At 43.5% G+C, this 22,901-nt stretch overlaps 1 protein-coding gene and 1 pseudogene across 2 annotated transcripts in view; both read left to right on the top strand.

Annotated features, from left to right (window-relative positions):
- HDAC4 (histone deacetylase 4) overlaps nucleotides 1-5,683 on the top strand; it is a 406,948-nt gene extending 401,265 nt beyond the window's left edge. For both annotated transcript variants that reach the window (XM_074968253.1, XM_074968254.1), the window contains 2 exons: nucleotides 3,650-3,791; nucleotides 4,450-5,683. In XM_074968253.1, coding sequence (XP_074824354.1) covers nucleotides 3,650-3,791; nucleotides 4,450-4,489 — 182 coding nt within the window. In that variant the 3' untranslated portion in view covers nucleotides 4,490-5,683. The remainder of the gene's footprint in view (nucleotides 1-3,649; nucleotides 3,792-4,449) is intronic.
- Nucleotides 5,684-5,858: 175 nt separating this feature from the next.
- LOC141995666 (uncharacterized) lies at nucleotides 5,859-9,768 on the top strand (annotated as a pseudogene).
- Nucleotides 9,769-22,901: the final 13,133 nt, after the last annotated feature.

Here is a 22,901-nt window from a genome sequence, read left to right as displayed (position 1 = left end):
CTTGCCCAAGGTCCCCCAGGCAGTCTGTGGCAGAGTCAGCAGTTGAACCCATTTCATAGAATCATAGAATCATAGAATATCAGGGTTGGAAGGGACCCCAGAAGGTCATCTAGTCCAACCCCCTGCTCGAAGCAGGACCAATTCCCAGTTAAATCATCCCAGCCAGGGCTTTGTCAAGCCTGACCTTAAAAACCTCTAAGGAAGGAGATTCTACCACCTCCCTAGGTAACGCATTCCAGTGTTTCACCACCCTCTTAGTGAAAAAGTTTTTCCTAATATCCAATCTAAACCTCCCCCATTGCAACTTGAGACCATTACTCCTCGTTCTGTCATCTGCTACCATTGAGAACAGTCTAGAGCCATCCTCTTTGGAACCCCCTTTCAGGTAGTTGAAAGCAGCTATCAAATCCCCCCTCATTCTTCTCTTCTGCAGACTAAACAATCCCAGCTCCCTCAGCCTCTCCTCATAAGTCATGTGCTCTAGACCCCTAATCATTTTTGTTGCCCTTCGCTGGACTCTCTCCAATTTATCCACATCCTTCTTGTAGTGTGGGGCCCAAAACTGGACACAGTACTCCAGATGAGGCCTCACCAGTGTCGAATAGAGGGGAACGATCACGTCCCTCGATCTGCTCGCTATGCCCCTACTTATACATCCCAAAATGCCATTGGCCTTCTTGGCAACAAGGGCACACTGTTGACTCATATCCAGCTTCTCGTCCACTGTCACCCCTAGGTCCTTTTCCGCAGAACTGCTGCCTAGCCATTCGGTCCCTAGTCTGTAGCGGTGCATTGGATTCTTCCATCCTAAGTGCAGGACCCAGCACTTATCCTTATTGAACCTCATCAGATTTCTTTTGGCCCAATCCTCCAATTTCTCCAGTCCAGTGCCTTAACCACAAAACAACCCTTCCTTTTTCTGTATTTTTGTTCCTTAGCTCTAAATTTCTGAGGATTTTTAAGAGTCCAACTGTAGCTGCTGCTTCCTCACCTAAACCTAGCTCAGGTGTTGGTGACGTTAAACTTTTTCACAACCAGGCATTATAAGGTTTCCAAACTGCCACGGGGCTTCAGGTGAGGAATAAGCAGCAAAAGCAGGTGAACTCTCCATTTAATATCTTCCACCTGTCTTCAGCCGTTCAAAGCAGAAGAGCAGTTCCATTCACAACCAGTGGATCCAAAACCAGAGCTGAATCAGAGTTTGCTTGGAAGGATGCTGGGAAAGCATATTCAACAAAGTCTTCGGCAATGCGGGGCAGAAGTTTGTTTTCACATGTTTCTTCCAGTGTTGAACGGCCACAGAATCCAGGGTTCTTGGCAGACAGTAATTCCGACTTCGGACTGTGTTGACATATCAGCCTCTTCATTCCACTTTAATTTTAAATGCACCTTATTGTCTGAAGGAGACAAACTGGGGTGAAACCCTGACCCTCTCTTCCCCCCCCAGGCCAATGGCAAAATTCCCACTGATTTCAGTGGCACCAAGATTTTACCCCTGGTTTCCAAGAAACTGCTTCGTTAAAAGGATGTTCCATTGTGCTGTGCCCAGGTGTAAAGTTCAGACATAGTGAAAAATTGTTGCCTCTAAATACTTTAAATGTCTTAGCAAACAAACTGTTTGTGCTAATTATATGCTGGTTTCCATAGCTACAGTAAACACTTATTTAAAAACAGATCTTTATTTTGACAGCACCGCTGTGATAACATATGTTAACAAAGCAGCATGGTACTAATGCCAGATATTCAGCTAATAACTGTACTGTTGCTGTAGAATTAGCCAGACTGTTTATCATTGTGAATCATCATAGTTACCATGTAGAAGTCCACTGGCTTTTCCATATGGAGAACTCCTCAGCTTCTCGCTTTGGGAGGCCATCATTACCTCAGGTTGGCCAGCATATTTATCAGATAACCAGATCTTCAGACTGAGCACTCATGTACCAGATTCCTTTCTGCAGCTCTTGATACTAAATTGGTCACGGTGATGATTTTACAACCATGTCTGTATTCCAGTCTTCATGTATCCAGGGCTGCAAAATTACTATGGTATTTTCCCCCTCACTGTGTTGTGAGCCATAAAAGCAAATGAAGAAATACATTAAAAGAGCTGATGAACTGTTCTGTTTTTTGAACCATGACCTCTCCCTCTGTCTGAGACATTTGGGCTGTACCGCTCTGCTGGCAAATACTAGAGGCAGCTCAGACTTATCCATGGGTCTCTGGATGTTTTGCCACCTTGCCAAAGGTTTCTCTGGCTCTGGCCATGGAGACAGAGCAGTGGTTCAGCACTCCTGCCTTTATCTGTTGCTAACTTGGATTTGGAAGCCAAACTTAGGGGCAGCAGGGAGTAGTATCCTCCACTTCATCCCATCCCCAGTCTGTGGGGAAGGTACTCTTTCATGGATAATCCTCTGAACTGAACAACACTAAGCCTCTTCCTTCTGTGTCCCTTTTCCCCCCTCCTCCCCCGCACTCAGCATGATCGACTCGGCTAAATGGAGCAGGCAAAGGCCAAGAGATGTTCCATGTGTGAGGGGAGCCGTGGAAGGGGAGCTCGGTTGCAGTTGCTCCCAGCCCACAGCTAGGGGAAGGAGCACAGAGTGTGGATGGCTTGCTGGGGTCTCTGCATCCTCCCACATCAGCCAAGACTAGGGTTACCATATTTCAGGTTCTCAAAAAGAGAGCATTTGGGGGGGGTACATTGGGGGAGCTGGAGGGAGTGCCTGCAGCAGGGGTACTCACTGGAGGTGGGGCGGAGGGACAGTGTCAATCCCTGTCAACCAGCTGGCACAAGCCCAGGATGCGGTGACAGCTGTCAGTCAGTGCCTCCTTGTGGGACCCTCGCCCCAGGGCTGCGAGCTGGGGGCCTGAGTGGGTGGGATCTGGCAACTGTGGCTACAGGAAAATGGACCAATCAGCTGTCGATGCGGGGGAGGGACCAATCAGGAAGCGAACCAATCCAAGCTCTTTCTAAATTGCAATGTCTGCTCAGAAAACCCCCTGGACATTGCCTGTTGTTTGAAAAATCCACCCGGACAGAGGACAAAGGCTCAAAAAACAGGCAATGTCCGGGAAAACCCGGGCATATGGTAACCCTAGCCAAGACTGCTCCAGTGCCACCTCCTCAAGAACCCCCCCACCAGGCTGCAGCTCCCAGCTGCAACCCTGAGAGTGGGGGGAGGGGAGAGCCCGTGATAAATTAATACAGATTCAGGCTGTATTTACTTTTCCTTGTAAGCTGCATAGGACTTGAGGAAGGATGGATGTGTCTTCCCCACACAAACCCCAGCCCTCCATAGGCTCTGGAGAGGAGGGATGAGACATCCTCAGATGTGGTTGCATTTAATTGGCAGGTGATATGATTCCTACATGTGTAGAGAGAGCTTTTCAAAAGTGCCCAGTGTTGGCTTTGAAAAACCAGTGGGAGTTTTAGCAAAGGCTTCAATGGGATCTCAGATAGGCCAATGCTGAGTGCTTTGAAAATCTCACCCATAACGTTTCAATTATCAGGCTCAATCTGAGTGCAAGACTGTGGTGACACTAAAAGCACCAAGCCCCAAGTCTGCTCACTTTTCATAATAACTCATAACATCATAACTGTGTGGTGCAACAGCTGGCCTAACAGTCTGTTTTCGTATGTCTCATTTAGGCAAGTATTGGCATTCTCTCCAGCGTTACTCCTCCACGGTGGGGTACTCCTTGATCGAGGCACAGAAGTGTGAGACTGAAGAAGCAGAAACAGTAACAGCCATGGCATCTCTGTCAGTGGGCGTGAAGCCAGCTGACAAGAGGTGAGTTCCCTTCACTTCCATCCATCTAACAAATCTCAGAGATAGGAGCCGTTAGTAGGGTGGACAATGATGTGTGTAACCATCTGGTGATGCAGTGCAGAGTCTGACTTCATCTTTTTGTCATTTCCTTTTAACTGGACACATTCCCAGTATCGTCAGGGTAATTATTTCAACAGTAAGTGGCTCCTGCCCCTCTGTTTTATTACACCCTCTTAGACTTGCCAGGACAATGGTGACAGTGCCAACCATGTCTTGAATCTTAATATGTTATACACACACTGTCTCCTCCGGTCCAAAGCAGCCGAATACACGCGTTCATCAAGACTGGAGGGGTGTCAGCTCTTCAGTGTGATGATCTTGAACTTTAGAAAACCTGGAGAAATGCTTCTTTCCCCTTGTAGCAGACTCTCCAAAAAGTTTGAAAGACAGTTTAATTCTTAACAGACTGGGTGAGTAAAACTTACATGGGTTGGTAGGGGAGGGTTTGCAAACTGGGTGTTAGTGAGCGTTTTGGGGAAAACACACATTAGTGCGGAAGAGAAAGTGTAACATTTTTGTACACAGCACACTGTGAATTTCTCATCCTTGTCATGCCCCTCCCCTTTTTTCTTTTTCTCCCTCCACTCATCCTGCCTCCTTTGGGTGAAATTGTTTACAGACCAGATGATGAACCCATGGAAGAGGAGCCTCCCCTGTAGCATTCACCTTTGAACTGGAGTTCTCCTGTTTGTTCGTCTTTGTCTTGAAGCTCTGCCAAGAAGCTTTCTCTTGTTACTCCTGCGTCCTGTCATGGTTTTCTTACAGAATACAGAAGGGACAACCAGGTGTAAAACACAGCAACAGAAAAATCTCTCCATATATATATACACACGTATACAGTATATACAGAAAAGGAAAAATGCTGTGAAGAGCAGCAGTGTTGAAGACAAGCACGTATGCTGGGCACTCTTCTTCTGCTCCTCAATGGAAGCCATGAGGGGAACAAAGCCCATGAAAGTCTTTGGCAAAGTTGTCAATTTTTTTCTAAAAATAATAATTAAAGATTCAACAACACAAAAACAAACAAACTTCATTTAAAACTGGTGCTTAAAGTTTGATTACCCACAATTCAGCAATCTCCGTTTGAACCACTCAACCCATCTTGTAGTTTTGTTTCTTGGATTTTTTTTTAAATGGCTCTCACCTACCTGTGAGTCAGACATTCTCTTCAAAACCAGAAGAAATGCGAGATGGTGTATTTTTAATGGGGAGGGTGGGGGAAAGAGGACTAGTCATATATATATATATATATACATATATATATATACACACACACACACACACATACACACACACACATATGCATATATATATTTAAAAAAAATACAAAAAAAAAAAAAAAAGAGGAAATGGAGCTCAGAAGAAGTCGGCTTTAGTAACTCCAAAGCCATCTGAAGATGAGTTTGTGCCTTTTTTTTTAATTGAGCTGATGGATTTGGTGCAGCTGGATTTTCTGAAGTTTGAGGAACAATGCCTTAAGAAAAAGAACAGCAGCAGTTTGTCAACATATTTCCTCTGGGAAAGCCAAGAACTGCCATCGGGAAGGAAGACTGGTTTGTGCTGGCATGATTACTGGAAGCAGGCATCAGCTGGATAGAGCATCTCCAAAACTGTCTGAAGTTTGGATTTTTTGTTTTGTTTTATTGCTGTGGGGAAAAAAATTAAGGTAGTTGCCAAGGAAGTGGCAAATACTGTTGGATCTTTGAAATTCAACCAATATTGAAAACACATTTTCAAACATTTCTCTCTCAGACATTATGTAGAAATTGAATTTACCAATCTGGTTGTTGAAGCATGCAATAGACACAACTGCAGTTTTAAGATTGGAATGCTTTTCATTAAAAGCAACTAGCATGAGATAGTGCTTAAATTGTTAGGGTGTGTGTGTGTATGTATGTATGTGTGTGTGTGTGTGTGTGTGTGTGTATGTGTGTGTGTATATATATATATATATATATATATATATATATATATATATATATATACAACAAATGTATTCCAAGCTTAGAAATCTGATTCTTATGAATTATTGATAAATATTTATAATGCATTTATATAAAATAAATATATATAATAAATGCAGACTATAAAAGTAGCCATTGAAAGGTCTCTAATGAAAGATTTATTTGTTAATTGGAATGTAAAGGTGCTTTTGGAGAGGGATCTAGTTTGAAACTTGAGCATTTTCAAACTACAGTTTGGAAAGTTTTCAGAACACCAACACATTAGCCACTGGGCAACTACCCTAAACATTTGTATTTTAATTTAAGGTTTTCTAACAAAAAAATGAGTTTTTAAGCAAAGATTATGAATTTCCTGTTAATTTTTATATTGATATTTCACAAAAACCCTAAAGAAGCCTTGTTTGTGTGAATCTTACATTTATTTTACATTGGGCAGTTGTTTTTCTGAATGGTAACAATGTCATCATTTTTCTTCCCTAATCTCATGCATGTACATTACTTTCTGTGGGGATTTTTTTAAGTCTCTTGTACAGTGAGCAGCTTTCCACAGTTGTAAGGAACTGTTGCAGATTGTCAGAGTTTATTTTCAGATAGCGTGCATTTAACTAAAAGAGGGGAATCCAATGGTCTCTTTTGTATGATACCAATGATTGTATATTTCCTCAGTTCTGTGATAGAAGCTGTGTAAAGAAAATAAGGAGTTTTACCTTAAGCATAGTAGTATTACAATGGGTGATGTATCATATCCTCCATGTGGATTGTGGTGAGGATTATATATGGCATTAGTAGCTACCATATTGAAGGCTTGCCAGACACTATTGAGGCAACTAGCATTCACTCACGCACACTAAGCATCTTTCTGAACCACCATTGCTAGAATTGTAATTTTAGTCCTCCAAAGAACTTTTTTTTCAAATTTATTTTTAAGATGAAGTCATTGTTGGGTGAGAGAGTTTTAATCTTCAGCTCCATTGATTTTTTCCCTATTGCCTTTCGGAGCTGGCCCTCAGTATAAGCAGATAATCCTTGAGTTGTGGAGTTAGGTGACTAAAGGAGACCAAATAGACACATGTACCTTTTCAAAGCAAAGTAGGATAGCACAGATCCTTTATCTGAACAACCAAGGGTATTTTTAATTTTTTTTTTTATTATTCTGACAACTGACAGGGTCATTTTGTATTAACTTATTTTCCAGTTCTTGACGTAGGTTTTTCATTCCATTCAGAACATACTGAATTCAGGCTTGTGGAAAGAATTTGAAACATACCATACAAGTGAGCAAGCGCAAGAGGGTTCTTTGCTTTGTTTTACAATGCAATTTAAAAAACAGACACTACTGTATTTGAGTTTTTGCTAACCCAAGTACCTTTAAAATTATGAAATGTTTTGGTTATTAGAACTGTCTTCAGCATATTCTAACAGTAAGGTTCAAATATAAAAATGCAAAATATGTGTATGCATTGGTTTTTTAAATGACCACTTTGCTGCTGTGATCTAAAACATAATTTGGCTGTGGAATCCTGTGATTTCATATTTTAAATCATTTACCCATTCATAAATGTTGGCAATATCAACATATACACGATCCTGTTTGTATCCAGACTGTCCTAACCCTTTTTTTATTAACAATCTTGGTATCACTTGTGGAAAATATTTGTGTTCCTCTTTCCTTGTGAACAATTGCTGACAGATTGAGTTGATTTCTTTAAAATTAGATGATTGGCAATAGTCTGAAATATTCAGTACCCTTCCATCTTGTCACTTTCAAGATGCATTGTTCATTTATTTTAAATCATTTCATTAAGTTATTGCCATCAATGGAAAGACTTACCAAGACTTCACAACTCATCAGTCTACTCCAAAGTCTAGATCACTTGGATTGGCTAAAACCTTACTTGGCTACACTCACTCGACAGGCCACGTCTGGGTGGCCTGTCTGACCTTGACTGGTGCAGATAGAAGGGAAAGGAGGTCCTTGTTTTGGAGATCCTCGTTTTGGAGACAACCATTTTTTCACCTCTTGAGCTTTTGGCCTCTTCATTTCAGTAGCCTTCTAAGAAAATGTTGCTCAGCCCTGGGTCAGTGAGCACCCAGTCCTGAGAGGAATGCTAGCAAACTCTCTGGAGTAGCCACCAAAGAGGTGCATTGCAGGTAGATTGAATGAGCACTCCTTCCCTTTCCTTACTACTTCCCCTCCTGAACCCAAGCATGATGCACTTCAGCTCCACCAGCAAGAGACCAAAAGTTGTGCCAGCAACACAGTGCATCACTTTGTAGCCAAGCCTTTGGGGTGGCCCAGTACAATAATAATTTTTTTCTTTTGCCTGTTTGGAAACTAAGCAACATCTTCAAATAGTCTTGCAGAGGAGCGAGTCCCAGTTTGCAGTACACAATTGATCATTTTGTTTTTTACTTTCGATACGAAACATTCCTTTTTTATTAGTCGCAGTCATGTATTCATTCCATTCTTCCTTTTTGTAAACTTTTTGGGCCCATGTGTTTTATGGGCATTGATATATATAAATATATATATATAAATATATATGAATATATTTTTTTAAGTTTCCTACACCTTGAGGTTGCATGGTCTGTAAGGTTGGCATGTCTTTATATTGTCTACAGATTTTGCACGCCAAACTTGGCAGCTTTGAAAAACAAAATTTCCCCTCTCATGGGATTTGCAGAGACAAAGGTTGAGGCAATTTTCTGTCAAACACACACAAAAAAGGAAAGAGAGTGGGGGTGGGGGGAATTGCATCTTACTGAACTTAAGAAATTGTGCTTTTTATTGTAAAAAGATAAATAAAAAGGACTACTTAATCATTTCTCATTTTAAGAAGAAAAATTTTATCTAGCACTTGTGACATACCAATAATAGAGTTTATTGTATTTATGTGGAAAACAGTGTTTTAGGGAAACTACACAGAACACACACAGTAAACTGCCTGTGTCATTTTAAAACAAAAATTTGGTTGGGTTTTTTCTTTTTGTTGACTTTTTTGTTTTGTTTTTCTCTTCGCTAGGAGGGCGGGGAGTTGGGCTCATCCCTTTAACACATCTAATCATTCATTCTGAGGGGGGAAAAAGGATTTTAAAGGATTAAGTCTTCAGCACAGCTGTGTTAACTTTTTTAATTATTTTGAAATGTCTCACTAGATTTCACTTTAAACAGTCGTGTACTGTGCAAGCACTGTGGTTTAAAATAAGACTTTACATCAAATGGAATAAAAACGTTTCTTCATTGTGACGAAGCTGGGCTTGTTCTCAGCTCTGCTTCATGTACTTTGATATTGATGAAAAAGTATCCTATTGAAAGAAAATAAATTAACACTTTTCTGTGCTCCATAGTGGAGGCGCTATTTTCCAATTTATGAGAATGACAAACTTATATATATAATATATATATATATATATAAAAAGGGGGGGGGGGGGAGAATGGGTTTGAACATTATTCACCCAAGAGCTTATTACAGATATGTAGTATCAAAGTTGTAACTATATTATATTCTACTTTATACCTATACATGCTCAGTATGATGTCACCATTGGTAGCAGCTACCGGTTTACTCTGTAATTTAGACACAATTTCACTCTTATTGTATGGATCCTACTTTAAGTGATGGTAGCATTCTTTGTGCTAAAATTTTCTGATGGTCCTTTCTTTTACTTGGTGGAGTTGGAATTTTTTTTTCTCATTCTTGTTTTTGTTTTATTTGTTTTTTTGGTTTTGTTTTTTTTTACTGGCCAATGGTGTCTTTCTCCGACAGTACCAACTTCAATTTCAACTTTATTAGGAGTCCAGTATTTTGTACCACATTATGACAACTTGTTATTCTTGTGGTGTAAATAAAAAGAAAACGTTAATTATAATACCATCTTTGTTTCTGCTAGTGATCTTCTTCATAGCTGATGTCTCCTATTTAATTGCTTGGATCAGTCTTGTTGCCCGACCATCAGAGGCCTCATAACTGTTCGCCTGGTTAAATGTTTTCCAAATATTTCTTGGTCTAACAAAAAAGGTTCTGATATTCTGCTAGCAGCAATAGGTTGATCATTTCAGTCTGTAGACATTTAAGCACATTTCTTATTACTAGTGAACTGAATGTAAAATTTCTCTGAGGTCAAACCCACAATTGTCTGCTGTATATCTTAAGAGGTATATACCCCCCAAAAGATGTTAATGAAAATATCTGTATGCGCATCAGTAAGAGACTATACCACTGAGGCAATAAATTAAGCATTTATATTGTGTAAGGACTTCGGAACAATGGATGCCATGGAACAGCACTTGCTGAGTTAGTCTCAAAATGTTAGCCTTGATCCTGCAAGCACTCATACACATGCTTAACTATCCACACATGAGTAGCTCCATTGAGTTCACAGTGCATGAAGTTAAATATATATGGGTGTTTGCAGGATCAGGGCCTTAATTTTCTCCCAAAACATTTTCAGCTAGAAAGTCTGTCTTTCCAGATCTCTTGTGCAAATCTAAAAGAAGAGGAAAATGAATACAACCAGCATACATGCTACTCAGAAAACTAACTTCCCCCTGTTTTAACAAATCATGTGTGTACTGTATGCAAACATACAAACAAGTTGTGTAAACAACTTATATAGACTTATAATAATTTTAAAATTGTTCTTAAAGAAGCCTGCTGCAGCGTTAAAACGTTACAAAAACATTAACTGCCAATAAGGAATGGATGTGCTCTCAAAACCCAAAAAAATCTTGCTGAAATTAATGGGCAAAGAGGCAAAAGTGTTTTCCTTTTCCTGGGTATAATGGGGCCATAAGCTATAGTTCTGGGGTTACAGAAGAGATCTGAAACAGAGCAGAAACACAACAAATGGTGTTAAAGGTGGCATTTCTCTAAGACAAAATTCTGGGAGATGGAGGGCTTCGTTGAAGATAGTGGGGCGGGGGGGGGAAGTAGATATAGTGTGTCTGAGGTTTTCACAGTTTATGACCCAAAGGTTTATTTTCATACACGAGTGGGTGCTTAACATGTGAGAAGACTTCATTCTGCATCTTTACCACAAACCTAGTGAAGTTGCTGGTCTGTTGAGAGGTCAATCAGCTCATCAATGCACTGGACACATTGTTCCCATTGAAGTCAATTTCTTATCCCCCATTAACTTCAATGGGAGCATAGTTAGACCAACATTAGGTGCTTTTGAAAATCCCAACCATAATTTGTAACCTCATATCCTAGAGGCCATGCTCCAATGTTAACCGCCTATCTACATACTTTCCCAAACAGGAAGATAGTTAACCCAATTAGGTCATCTTCTGTTCATGGCCACATATAGAAACCTAGGAGAAGGAAGATTCTCCTGTCAATGTTCCAAAAAACTATCATGAGATACCATCATCATGCAGCCTTCTGAGGTTATTCTGCATCAGCTGCAATAAAACAGAACACATCATTTCACCACATAAGTGTGAAACATGCCAGAATGAGGCATGAAGCAGGTGATAATGGTGATTATAGATAATGAAAAGCTTCAAAGAGAGCATAATCGATCTCAGAGTTCTCTAGAGTGCCCATCACTGCACTACATAAGTGCTCCCCAGGTAAATTAGGTCTGCATGGCAAAGTCCCTAGCAGGCCTCTTGTGGATTCTGCTCTTCCATGGTAGATGAGGCTCTGCTTGGGGTATTCCATGTGCTCGTTCCCTCCCCCAGTAAATTTGGCTCTGGTGGGAGGGTCTTGCAGCATGGCCCATAAGTGGTCAGGCTCTAGATTAATCTAATCTTCTTGAAAAAATTGTTCCATAGCCCAGTCCCATCAACCAAGAATGTCCTCTCTGGTTCTCATGTTTCACCTTGAGCTCTGAAAGATGCATTATCCCAGTGGAGCTGGCTTTAGTGGTGGGTTGTGCATGTAGATGTAGTCATTGGTGGAGCTGGGTGGTAACCTGTTGATGGCCTGGAAGATGAAGACTAAGAGCTAGCCATAGGAGCCAGTGAAGGGTTGAGAGCACAGGACTGTTGCATTCGCAGTGGCCAATCCCACTGAGGACAGGGACTGCTGCTGGGGCCTCCACATTGCAGTCACCTTCACACCCAGATACGGAGAGTTACAGCAGTCCAGTCTGGAGATTTCTAATGCCTGGATCACTGGGCCCAGGTCTCTGCTGAACAGTGGGGGTGAAGATTCCTGGGGAATTGGAGCCAGGAGAAGGAACTCATCACCACTGAAGCTACCTGCTCTTGTAAGCTTGGTATGAAGTCAAACAGGACCTGGAAGTTTCACAGATGCCCCCAGTGGAAGGTGGAGTGTGGGCATGGAGATTGTAAAATGGCCATTTCTCCGGATAATTTCACTCTCCCCTTCTAACCAGCTTCACTTTGGACTTGTCTGGGTTGTTTTTCTGTCAGCTGTTCTTCAGCCAGATGCTGATCTCATCTAGGCATCGTGATGGCGCTGATTAATCTTTGGAACAGGTGTCATCAAGGTGGGGTTGACAGCAAAGTCCATGGACTCCCACCAGCTTTCTACACAGTTTAATGTAGAATGAAGGGCGGGGGGGGGAGTCTAGATCCTTCTGGGATTCAGCAGGTGCAGCTTTTGGAAAGGAAGACTGGCTCATGCTGCAGAGAATGGCTGGTGCTGTTGTCATGCTGCCCTGTGAAAGCAACTTTAAGATTGCTACCCACGTCACCAACTTTCATGATTTTATCAAAAGGCTTGCAATATTATTTGGTGTATTTTCTTAAAGCCCCAGTTCCTGGAATCATGTGACTCTGAGAATTGCATTTTTTTAAAGTAAGTTTCTGGCCCTCATGATAGTAGGGAAGAGCTTGAAAATGCAACTTCTAAAAGGCTAAACCTGGAAGGCAAATAAAAAAAAAAACAACCCTCAAGTTTATTTAAATTTCATGATTTCTTTTAAAAAGAATCTCTCAATTTCTTGGGGCTCAACTCATTATTTTTGAGGACTTGGGGACAGGCTAGACTTCCACCCCTTGCTGAATTGGAAGTTCACAACCATAACTCAAGTCAGAAAGCCAGAGAAATGCTCAGCTAAGGTAAGGCTTTTGTATATCCAGTTCCCCTCCTGGAACCTCAAATGTCAGAACATTCGAAATTTCACAGGTGAGGGCGTCCATCATGCAAGACAACCACACAACCTTAACTTTATGCTTGAGGATTCCAGTAGGACTGGAAACATTGCCCTATTTTCTGTCCACTTAGAGACCCTGATCTCCATACCGTATGAGCAACATAGACTCTTTAATAAAGGTATCCTTACATCATCCATAAGTGTAAAAGGAAACACCATTCTGAGATGTTCAGACCCTATGGAAATAAGGGTCCTCTAAATCCCTGTCCTTTGTGAATAACAGGGCACCTGGTTTCACTTACTCCTCTGCTGGCTCACTTGTCTCTCTGTCTGTCTAACATCGGGAGGAAGGAATGAAGCCTCCTTCATTCTCTTCACCCTCTGTCTCCCCTTGCTGACTGAACACCCACCCAATAGCTGTTAGGCAGCTCTCAGCAAGGAGAGCAAGGGACCAACCTTTTAAATGCTAATGACTTTTCTGGTTTTTCAGTTTTCACCTAAATCAGTAGGATTCTGCCCACTGATGCCTAGAACCTTCCCTGACATTTTGGAATTGATTGGAAGCTGCATTTGGAAGTTACCGAATCATAGAACTGGAAGGGACCCCGAGAGGTCATCTAGTCCAGTCCCCTGCATTCAGGCAGGACTAAGTATTATCTAGACTATCCCTGACAGGTGTTTGTCCAACCTGCTCTTAAAAATCCCCAATGATCGAGATTCCACAACCTCTCTAAGCAATTTATTCCAGTGCTTAACCACCCTGACAATCAGGAAGTTTTTCCTAATGCCCAACCTAAACCGCCCTCACTGCAATTTAAGCCCATTGTTTCTTGTCCTATCCTCAGAGGTTATCATGTTACATCCAAACAGACAGAGAAATGAAAACATAAGAACAGCCAGACTGGGTCAAACCAAGGGTCCATCTAGCCCAGTATCCTGAATTCCCACAGTGGCCAGGGCCAGGTGCTTCAGAGGGAATGAACAGAACAGGGAATCATCAAGTGATCCATCCAGTCACCCATTCCCAGCTTCTGGCTAAGGGGGGTGAGGAACACTTCAGAGCATGGTTTTGCATCACTGCCCATCCTGCATAATATTGATGGGCCTATCCTCCATGAATTTATCTAGGTTTTTTTTTTTAACCATGTTATATATAGTCTTGGTCTTCACAACCTCCTCTGGCAAAGAGTTCCATAGGTTGACTGTGCGTTGTGTGTAGAAATTCTTTGTTTTGTTTTAAACCTGCTGCCCATTGATTTCATTTGGTGACCCCTAGTTCTTGTGTTATGAGAAGGAGTAAATAACACTTATTTACTTTCTCCACACCAGTCATGATTTTATAGACCTCTACCATATCCCCCCTTAGTCATCTCTTTTCCAATCTGAGAAGTCCCAGTCTTATTAACCTCTCATCATCATACCATTGAGTTGCATGTAGGGCCTGGCGTTGTTTGGCCAATAATGTATGTAGAGTGTTATGGGAGTATGCTTCATCTGCATACAGGTCAAAATTAGTTAATCTGAGTTGCCAGGAGATGGTGCTCAAGAAGAGGTAGCGTCATCCTTCGGCATCAAAGAAGCAATTCTTCTTGTGCTGCACATGTGGTTTCCTTTGGGCAGCCGTTTACATCAGCTCCTAACAGAAAGCAGCCCTCCAAAGAAGTAAAAACACACATTTATTTAGTTTTATTTTAGCAAGTGCATGCAGGCAAGAATAGCATCAGACTCGGGGTTCACTATCACATAGACAATCGGTGAAAAGGCGGGAGTCAGCAATGAAAGGAGCACGAAAAGCCAGCACGCTCTCAAAATCCAACAGCAAGGAAACCAAACCCAGGTCTTAAAGTCACTAAAAAGCATTTTTCAAATATAATTTTAGTTTTTCAGGGTTGGTAAACATTATTCATCCTTTAAAAAAGTCACCTATCTTGCTCTAATTGCAAAGCGGTGTGTAAAGATTAATAGTCATACATTATATGAACCTTGTTATGAGTTCTGATAAAACCCTATTGAGACTGATGAGTGCAAACTCACCTTTCAATTAACATAATGGTAAACATAAGTCCCATCTAAGACAAAAGACATATATGAACCTGCCCAAGGGCTTTTGCTGAGTATTGTTTTGGGTAGATGGGGGAAAGGAAAGCAGAACAGACAGAAAAGACTGGGGGTGATACAGGCTAAAGGAGCAGCTGAAAGCAAAGTGGCTGATGCTGGAAGAAGCCTGGGGAGAAGGTTTTTGGGTCAGGATGCAGGCTGAAAAGAGTGTTCTTGGTGAGGTGAGCAAAAGAAACCATTTCCTGATATTTGTACATTTTTTGCAAACAAAACTGCATCAAAAAATACTGATCACCAATTTCTCCTCCTAACAGGAACAACCTACTAGATCCTGAATTTTTGGCTAGTCGCTTGGGTCAAAAGAGTTAACACCTGCCAAGTGCAGCAGAGATGCTGTTAACAATGTGCGGGCACAGATGCTATTTAGAGTGGCATGGTGTGACAAATCGTGCCCTCGCTTGGGATCCTTAACGAGAATTACCATCTTTGGGTATACATATTTGCAGCAACATGTTTGCGAATACAAAACTGTGTATTCAAAAGGGGAGTTCCCTTGCAATTTTGAAAGTGTTTGTAAACTCCAGGGCATACACCCTGCTGGGGAATGCACTAATTTCATTGTATATGTACTGTTGAGTGTCTACAAACACACATGCATCTCCAATCCATACCTGCCAAACCTTGACTAAAAGACCTTGTACCTGATGCTCCTCTGTTCCAGTTTGACAGCATGGAAACTGGCCTGTCTGTCCTTTTGACTCCTGCTTTCAGGAGGAATGAACTAAACACCACTGGCACCAGAGCTGGGATTTCAGCATGAAATAAAATATTTCAATAATTGCTTGTTTAACCATGGAATTTTTATTGCCAGAAATCTATTAGTCCCAAAGAAAATAGTGTTGTGCCATAATTAATGTACCACAAAATATTTACAGTAGTTCCCAGCATGCCTGTTATCTCCATTGCCTTGTGTTTCAACAATACTGAGTTAAGGGAAACTATTTAGATTGAAGAAAAGTCCTAGCTATTTTAGCTTGATGCTGCTTGAAAATGAATAGGAGCTCTGAAAAAGATTTAGGGGCAGTGGTGGATAATCAGCTGAACATTGTGGTCAAAAGGTCTAATGTGATGCTTGGATGCGTAAACAGAGGAATCTTGAGTAGGAGGAGAGAAATTATTTTCTCTCTTTATTTGGCACTGGTGCAACTGCTGCTGGAAAACGGTCTCCGCAATTCAAGGAGGATTTTGATAAATTGGAGAGGGTTCCAAGAAGAGCCACAAGAATGATTAAAGGATTAGAAACCATGTCTTATAGTGATAGACTCAATGAGCCCAATCTATTTAGCTTAAGAAAGAGACGTTTAAGGGATGACTTGATTATAGTCTAAAAGTACTCCCATGGGAACAAATATTTAATAATGGGCTTGTCAATCTAGTAGAGAAAGGTATAATGTGATCCAGTGGTGGGAAGCTGAAGCTAGACAAATCGAGACTGGAAATTAGGTGTACATTTTTAACAGTGAGCATAATTAGTCACTGGAATAATTTACAAAGGGTTGTGGTGGATTCTCAATCCCTGACCATTTTTAAATCAAGATTGGATGTTTCTATGAAAGATCTGCTCTAGTTTGGGGCAGTGCTGTGGCCTGTGCTGTGCAGGAGCTAAGGCGAGATGTTCACAATGGTCCCTTCTGGCCTTGAAATCTATGAATCTAGTCCTGCAGGGAGGAGGTTTACTTCCTTGCTGGCTTTATGTAGCAGTTTTTATGGCGGGGGGGCGGGGGAGGGTTGGTTTCGATCTGGTTAACAAATCAAGACCCAAGGGTTGGTCCTGGGACCGGTTTTGTTCAATATCTTCATTAATGATCTGGAGGATGGTGTGGATTGCACCCTCAGCAAGTTTGCGGATGACAGTAAACTGGGAGGAGTGGTAGATACACTGGAGGGTAGGGATAGGATACAGAGGGACCTAGACAAATTGGAGGATTGGGCCAAAAGAAATCTGATGAGGTTCAACAAGGACAAGTGCAGAGTTCTGCACTTAGGACAGAAGAATCCAATGCACCGCTACAGATTAGGGACCGAATGGCTAGGCAGCAGTTCTGCAGAGAAGGACCTAGGGGTGACAGTGGACAAGAAGCTGGATATGAGTCAACAGTGTGCCCTTGTTGCCAAGAAGGCCAATGGCATTTTGGGGTGTATAAGTAGGGGCATTGCCAGCAGATCGAGGGACCTGATCGTTCCCCTCTATTCGACATTGGTGAGGCCTCATCTGGAGTACTGTGTCCAGTTTTGGGCTCCACACATGTGGAGAAATTGGAGAGAGTCCAGCGAAGGGCAACAAAAATGATTAGGGGTCTGGAACACATGACTTATGAGGAGAGGCTGAGGGAACTGGGATTGTTTAGTCTACGGAAGAGAAGAATGACGGGGGATTTGATAGCTGCTTTTAACTACCTGAAAGGTGGATCCAAAGAGGATGGCTCTAGACTGTTCTCAGTGATAGCAGACGACAGGACAAGGAGTAATGGTCTCAAATTGTAGTGGGGGAGATTTAGGTTGGATATTAGGAAAAACTTTTTCACTAGGAGGGTGGTGAAACACTGGAATGCGTTACCTAGGGAGGTGGTGGAATCCCCTTCCTTAGAAGTTTTTAAGGTCAGGCTTGACAAAGCCCTGGCTGGGATGATTTAGTTGGAATTGGCCCTGCTCTGGGCAGGGGGTTGGACTAGATGACCTCCAGAAGTCCCTTCCAACTCTGATATTCTATGATTCTATGACTTTGCTTTAAATGAGTGTTTTTGTAGCAACATTACAAGGAGAGAACAATAGCCAGGTCCAATGCTAAGTCCAATAGAGAATATGTATGAAGGGGGCCTTTGTTAAGGCGGTGCCAACGATGTGTCCTGTTTTCAGGCTGGGATGTGGGCCTCTGTTGAGTGGAAGGTTTCCATCAGCAACAGTGCCTGTCTGACCCCCTTATGGTATGCTCTAAAGCGCACTCAGACAGCTAGGGATTTGTGGTGGGGTGTTCACCCCACACCAGCCTTGAAAGGGTTCATGAGGCTGCAAAGGGGGCCAATTAGCTCAATAGGCCACCCCTGAGGGGAATTAAGATGAATAAGCAACCCCTGAGTGGGACTAGAGCCCAGTGGAGAAGGCCCAGGTGGGGCTATGATAAAGCCAGGAAGTTGACAGCAGAAGGGAAAGTGACTGCAGGCTTCATAGAATCATAGAATATCAGGGTTGGAAGGGACGTCAGGAGGTCATCTAGTCCAACCCCCTGCTCAAAGCAGGACCAATACCCAACTAAATCATCCCAGCCAGGGCTTTATCAAGCCTGACCTTAAAAACCTCAAAGGAAGGAGATTCCACCACCTCCCTGGGTAACACATTCCAGTGCTTCACCACCCTCCTAGTGAAAATTTTTTTCCTAATATCCAACCTAAATCTCCCCCAGTGCAACTTGAGACCATTACTCCTTGTTCAGCAGTCCCTCTTGGGGCATTAGGGAGTGAGATGAAGCTCTGAGATCCTGGCCTTGAGGGAAGGGCATACCTAGAGGAGAAAAACAGGAAGGTACACAGGGAAATAGCAACAGGGTCTGGGAGTGGGCAGACCATGACTGCCGGACTGAGGCCTTTCTGCTGAAAGCTGGAGTAGTGGGCAGACCCGAGTTCCCCTACCAGCCACTGGAGAAGTGGCACAGTGGAATTGGAGACTGCCTGGGATGGTTCATCTTGTGGGACTTTGATACCCAAGAAGGGGAGAACTATAGTGACCTGGCTGGAGGGCCAAGTTACGAAGAGAGAGCACCCCGAGTTGCACGATGGGGTGTGGCAAGGTGCACGAACAAGCAGCGAAAGTGGGTATCAGACACGAGTGGAGCTAAGCCCCAGGGCAGCCAGGGGGAGATGCCCTAGTGGTGAGTGGACCCCTGACAGGAATGTATGCATCCCCCATGCCTGGCCGCTATGGTTAGAATGTAAGCAAGAGCTGCAAAACTGCCCCACATTGCAGCTTGTTTTCCAACCTAGGATCAGGGAATGTTTGCTGACTGGCTGCAGGCAGACAGTGAAGGAAGGGATCGTCTATTGTGCCAAGCAGAAGGCTGTCCAGAGGTCCTTTGGGTGTGTTAATACAAGTCTGTGCTGTAGTCCAGACCCTTTAACAGAGGGTGGGAGGGAGTTAGGGTGGGGGAGGGGGTTCCGACCTGGGGCAGGGGGTTTGGGTTGCAGGTGTGGGTGCGGGGTCTGGGAGGGAGTTAGGGTGGGGGAGGGGGTTCTGACCTGGGGCAGAGGGCTGGGGTGCAGGTGTGGGTGTGGGGTCTGGGAGGGAGTTAGGGTGGGGGAGGGGGTTCCGACCTGGGGCAGGGGGTTTGGGTTGCAGGTGTGGGTGCGGGGTCTGGGAGGGAGTTAGGGTGGGGGAGGGGGTTCTGACCTGGGGCAGGGGGTTTGGGTTGCGGGCTCCCACTGGGCGGCTCTTACCTCAGGTGGCTCCCAGTCGGTGGCACAGCGGGACTAAGGAAGGCTCCCTGCCTGCCCTGGCTCCATGCTGCTCCCAGAAGTGGCCAGCATGTCTGGCCCCTAGGTGGAGGCGTGGCCAGGCAGCTCTGTGCACTGTCTGCAGGCGCTATCCCTGCAGCTCCCATGGGCCATGGTTCCCGGCCAATGGGCACTGGGGGCAGGGGCAGCATGCAAAGCTTCCCTGACTGCCCCTGCGCCTAGGGGCCGGACTTTCTAGCTGCTTCCACAGAGCTGCACAAAGCCAGGGCGGGCAAGGGGCCTGACTTAGCCCCGCTGAGCTATCGACGTTACTTTTAACGGCCTGGGGAGCTGTTTGTCAAAAACCGGATGCCTGGCAACCCTAGAAGAGAGACAAATTCCAGCCTATACGCACAAAGTGTGGGGAAAAAAATCATATCCAATTGGCTGATTATGCATGTCCAGCCAGAGGCACTCAGTGTAATAGATACCCAAAATATGGACATTTTGCAGCTGTTTACCAGATGAAAGCAGTCAGTGAGTTGACTCATATGACAATCAATAGCCATTGTTTCTAGGATGTATCATTTGTGATGACATAGAGCCTGCCTGGAGAGTGAGACTGAATATTCAAGGAAAGACCATTGACTTTAAAATTGACTCAGGGGCTGATGTCACAGTCATCTCAGAAGGGACATATGGTAACCTCAACCCCTTCCTGGAGCTAAAGTCACCTGAGACAGTTCTGATTTGCCCTGGAGGTATTGTGAATTGTATGGGCCAGTTCACCACAGAAACAACTTACAAAGATGAAAGCTATGTATTCAGACTGCATGGGGTCAAAAGACCACAGACCAACAACCTTCTCAACTGCAGTGAGGCAGCCATCATGGGCCTAGCTAGAAAGGTGGAAGAACTCAGTGGAATATTTTGTGATATTGGACTTTTGAAAGGAGATCCAGTACAAATAACCTTAAAAGACAATGCTGACCCAGGCAGTGTACATACACATTGCAGGATTCCTATCCCATTTCTTCATAAAGTGGGAATTGTGTTAAAGTGAATGGAATGGATTGGCATATTTACGAAAATCTGAGCCAACAGCATGGTATGCCCCAGTGGTACCAGTTATAAAGAAAAACGTAAAAATGTTATCTGTGTGGATTGAAGACATTGTGAGAGAAAAAATATATCCTCCCAACACTGGATGAAATCCTCCCCAACATGAAAGGAGCTACTGTATTCTCCAAGCTGGATGCTTTGAGTAGATTCTGGCAAATTCCTGTAGCTAAGGTCCTATCAAATTCACAGTCCATTTTGGTCAATTTCATGGTGCTAGGATATTAAAAATCATAAAGTTCATGATTTCAGCTATTTCAATCTGAAATTTCATGATGTTGTAATTGTAGGGGTCCTGACCCAAAAAGGAGTTGGTGGGATTTGCAGTTATTGTGTGGGGGGGTGAGGTGCTGCTACCCTCCTTCTGTGCTGCTGCTGGCGGCGGCGCTGCCTTCAGAGCTGGGCCGCTGGAGAGCGGCAGCTGCTGGCCGGGAGCCCCGCTCTGAAGGCAGCAGCGCAGAAGGAAGGATGGCCTGGTATGGAATTGCTACTCTTACTTCCGTGGTGCTGCGGGTGGGGTGCTGCTTCAGGGCTGGGTGCCCGGCCAACCGACGCCTCTCTCCGGCAGCCCAACTCTGAAGGCAGCAATGCAGAAATAAGGGTGGCAATACTGCGACCTCCTTAAAATAACCTTGTGACCCCCTTGCAACTCTCTTTTGGGTCAGGAACCCCAATTAGAGAAACTCTGGTCTCCTCTGTGAAATCAGTATAGTATAGGGTAAAAGCAAACAAAAGACCAGATTTCACAGGGGGAGATCAGATTTCATGATCCATGACGTGTTTTTCATGGCTGTGAATTTGATACGACCCAACCTATAGCCAAAGAAAGTGCTAAACTGACTACATTTAGCACATCCTTTGGGAAATCTTGCTTTCGAAGGTCACCTTTTGGGATTAGTAGTACACCAGTAACTTTCCAGGGAAAGACGGTAGAACTGTTAATGAACAGAAATGGAATTGTAATTTGCATGGACGATATTCTGATACATGTATTTTCAATACTAGAACACAACAAAACCCTCAACAAAGTCCTAAGCCTAATCAGTCAGTCTGGACTGACGCTAAACAAGGAAAAATGTGTTTTCTGCCTAACCCAGATCAAGTTGGAATAAAGATGGAATCAGTCCGAGCCCTGAGAAAGTCATAGCAATTCAAGAATTCAATGCACCAACTAATGTACTAGAACTGAGACGTGTACTGGGAATGGTAAATTACCTTGGTGGATACCTACAAGTAACAAATCCACTGAATGAACTGTTAAAGTCCAACATATCTGGCTATGGGGGGAGGGAGGGGCAAATCAAGAAATTGCCTTCAGAAAGGTAAAAGAAATTATCTCAACAACTCCAGTTCTCAAGTCCTATTATGTACACAAAGCCACAATGGTCAGTGTGGATGCCAGCAACTCTGGCATAGGTGGTGTATTGTCACAGTGTGGCTCTGAGTGGAAGCCAGTGGCATTTTGCTCTTACACACTCACAGAATCAGAAAAATATGTAGAGTGTGATATTCTGTATCTTGTGGGATATTTATATTTATATATAATAGTGATATAGCATATAAAGTAGGCCATGTGAGGTATCGGAAGAAGGATTATAGAATCATAGAACTGGAAGGGACCTCGAGAGGTCATCTAGTCCAGTCCCCTGCACTCAAGTTAGGACTAAGTATTATCTAGAATCATAGAATATCAGGGTTGGAAGGGACCTCAGGAGGTCATCTAGTCCAACCCCCTGCTCAAAGCAGGGCCAATCCCCAACTAAATCATCCCAGCCAGGGCTTTGTCAAGCCTGACCTTAAAAACTTCTAAGGAAGGAGATTCCACCACCTCCCTAGGTAACACATTCCAGTACTTCACCACCCTCCTAGTGAAAAAGTTTTTCCTAATATCCAACCTAAATCTCCCCCACTGCAACTTGAGACCATTACTCCTTGTTCTGTCATCTGCTGCCACTGAGAACAGTCTAGAGCCATCCTCTTTGGAACCCCCTTTCAGGTAGTTGAAAGCAGCTATCAAATCGCCCCTCATTCTTCTCTTCTGTAGACTAAACATCCCCAGTTCCCTCAGCCTCTCTTCATAAGTCATGTGTTCCAGTCCCCTAATCATTTTTGTTGCCCTCCGCTGGACTTTTTCCAATTTTTCCACATCCTTCTTGTAGTGTGGGGCCCAAAACTGGACACAGTACGCCAGATGAGGCCTCACCAATGTCGAATAGAGGGGAACGATCACGTCCCTCGATCGGCTGGCAATGCCCCTACTTATACATCCCAAAATGCCATTGGCCTTCTTGGCAACAAGGTCACACTGTTGACTCATATCCAGCTTCTCGTCCACTGTCACCCCTAGGTCCTTCTCTGCAGAACTGCTGCCAAGCCAT

This window comes from Natator depressus, chromosome 11 (assembly GCF_965152275.1).
Source record: "Natator depressus isolate rNatDep1 chromosome 11, rNatDep2.hap1, whole genome shotgun sequence".
Lineage (NCBI taxonomy): Eukaryota > Metazoa > Chordata > Testudines > Cheloniidae > Natator > Natator depressus.
The sequence above is the reverse complement of the archived record's forward strand: the minus strand, read 5'-3'. Positions and strand labels throughout refer to the sequence as shown.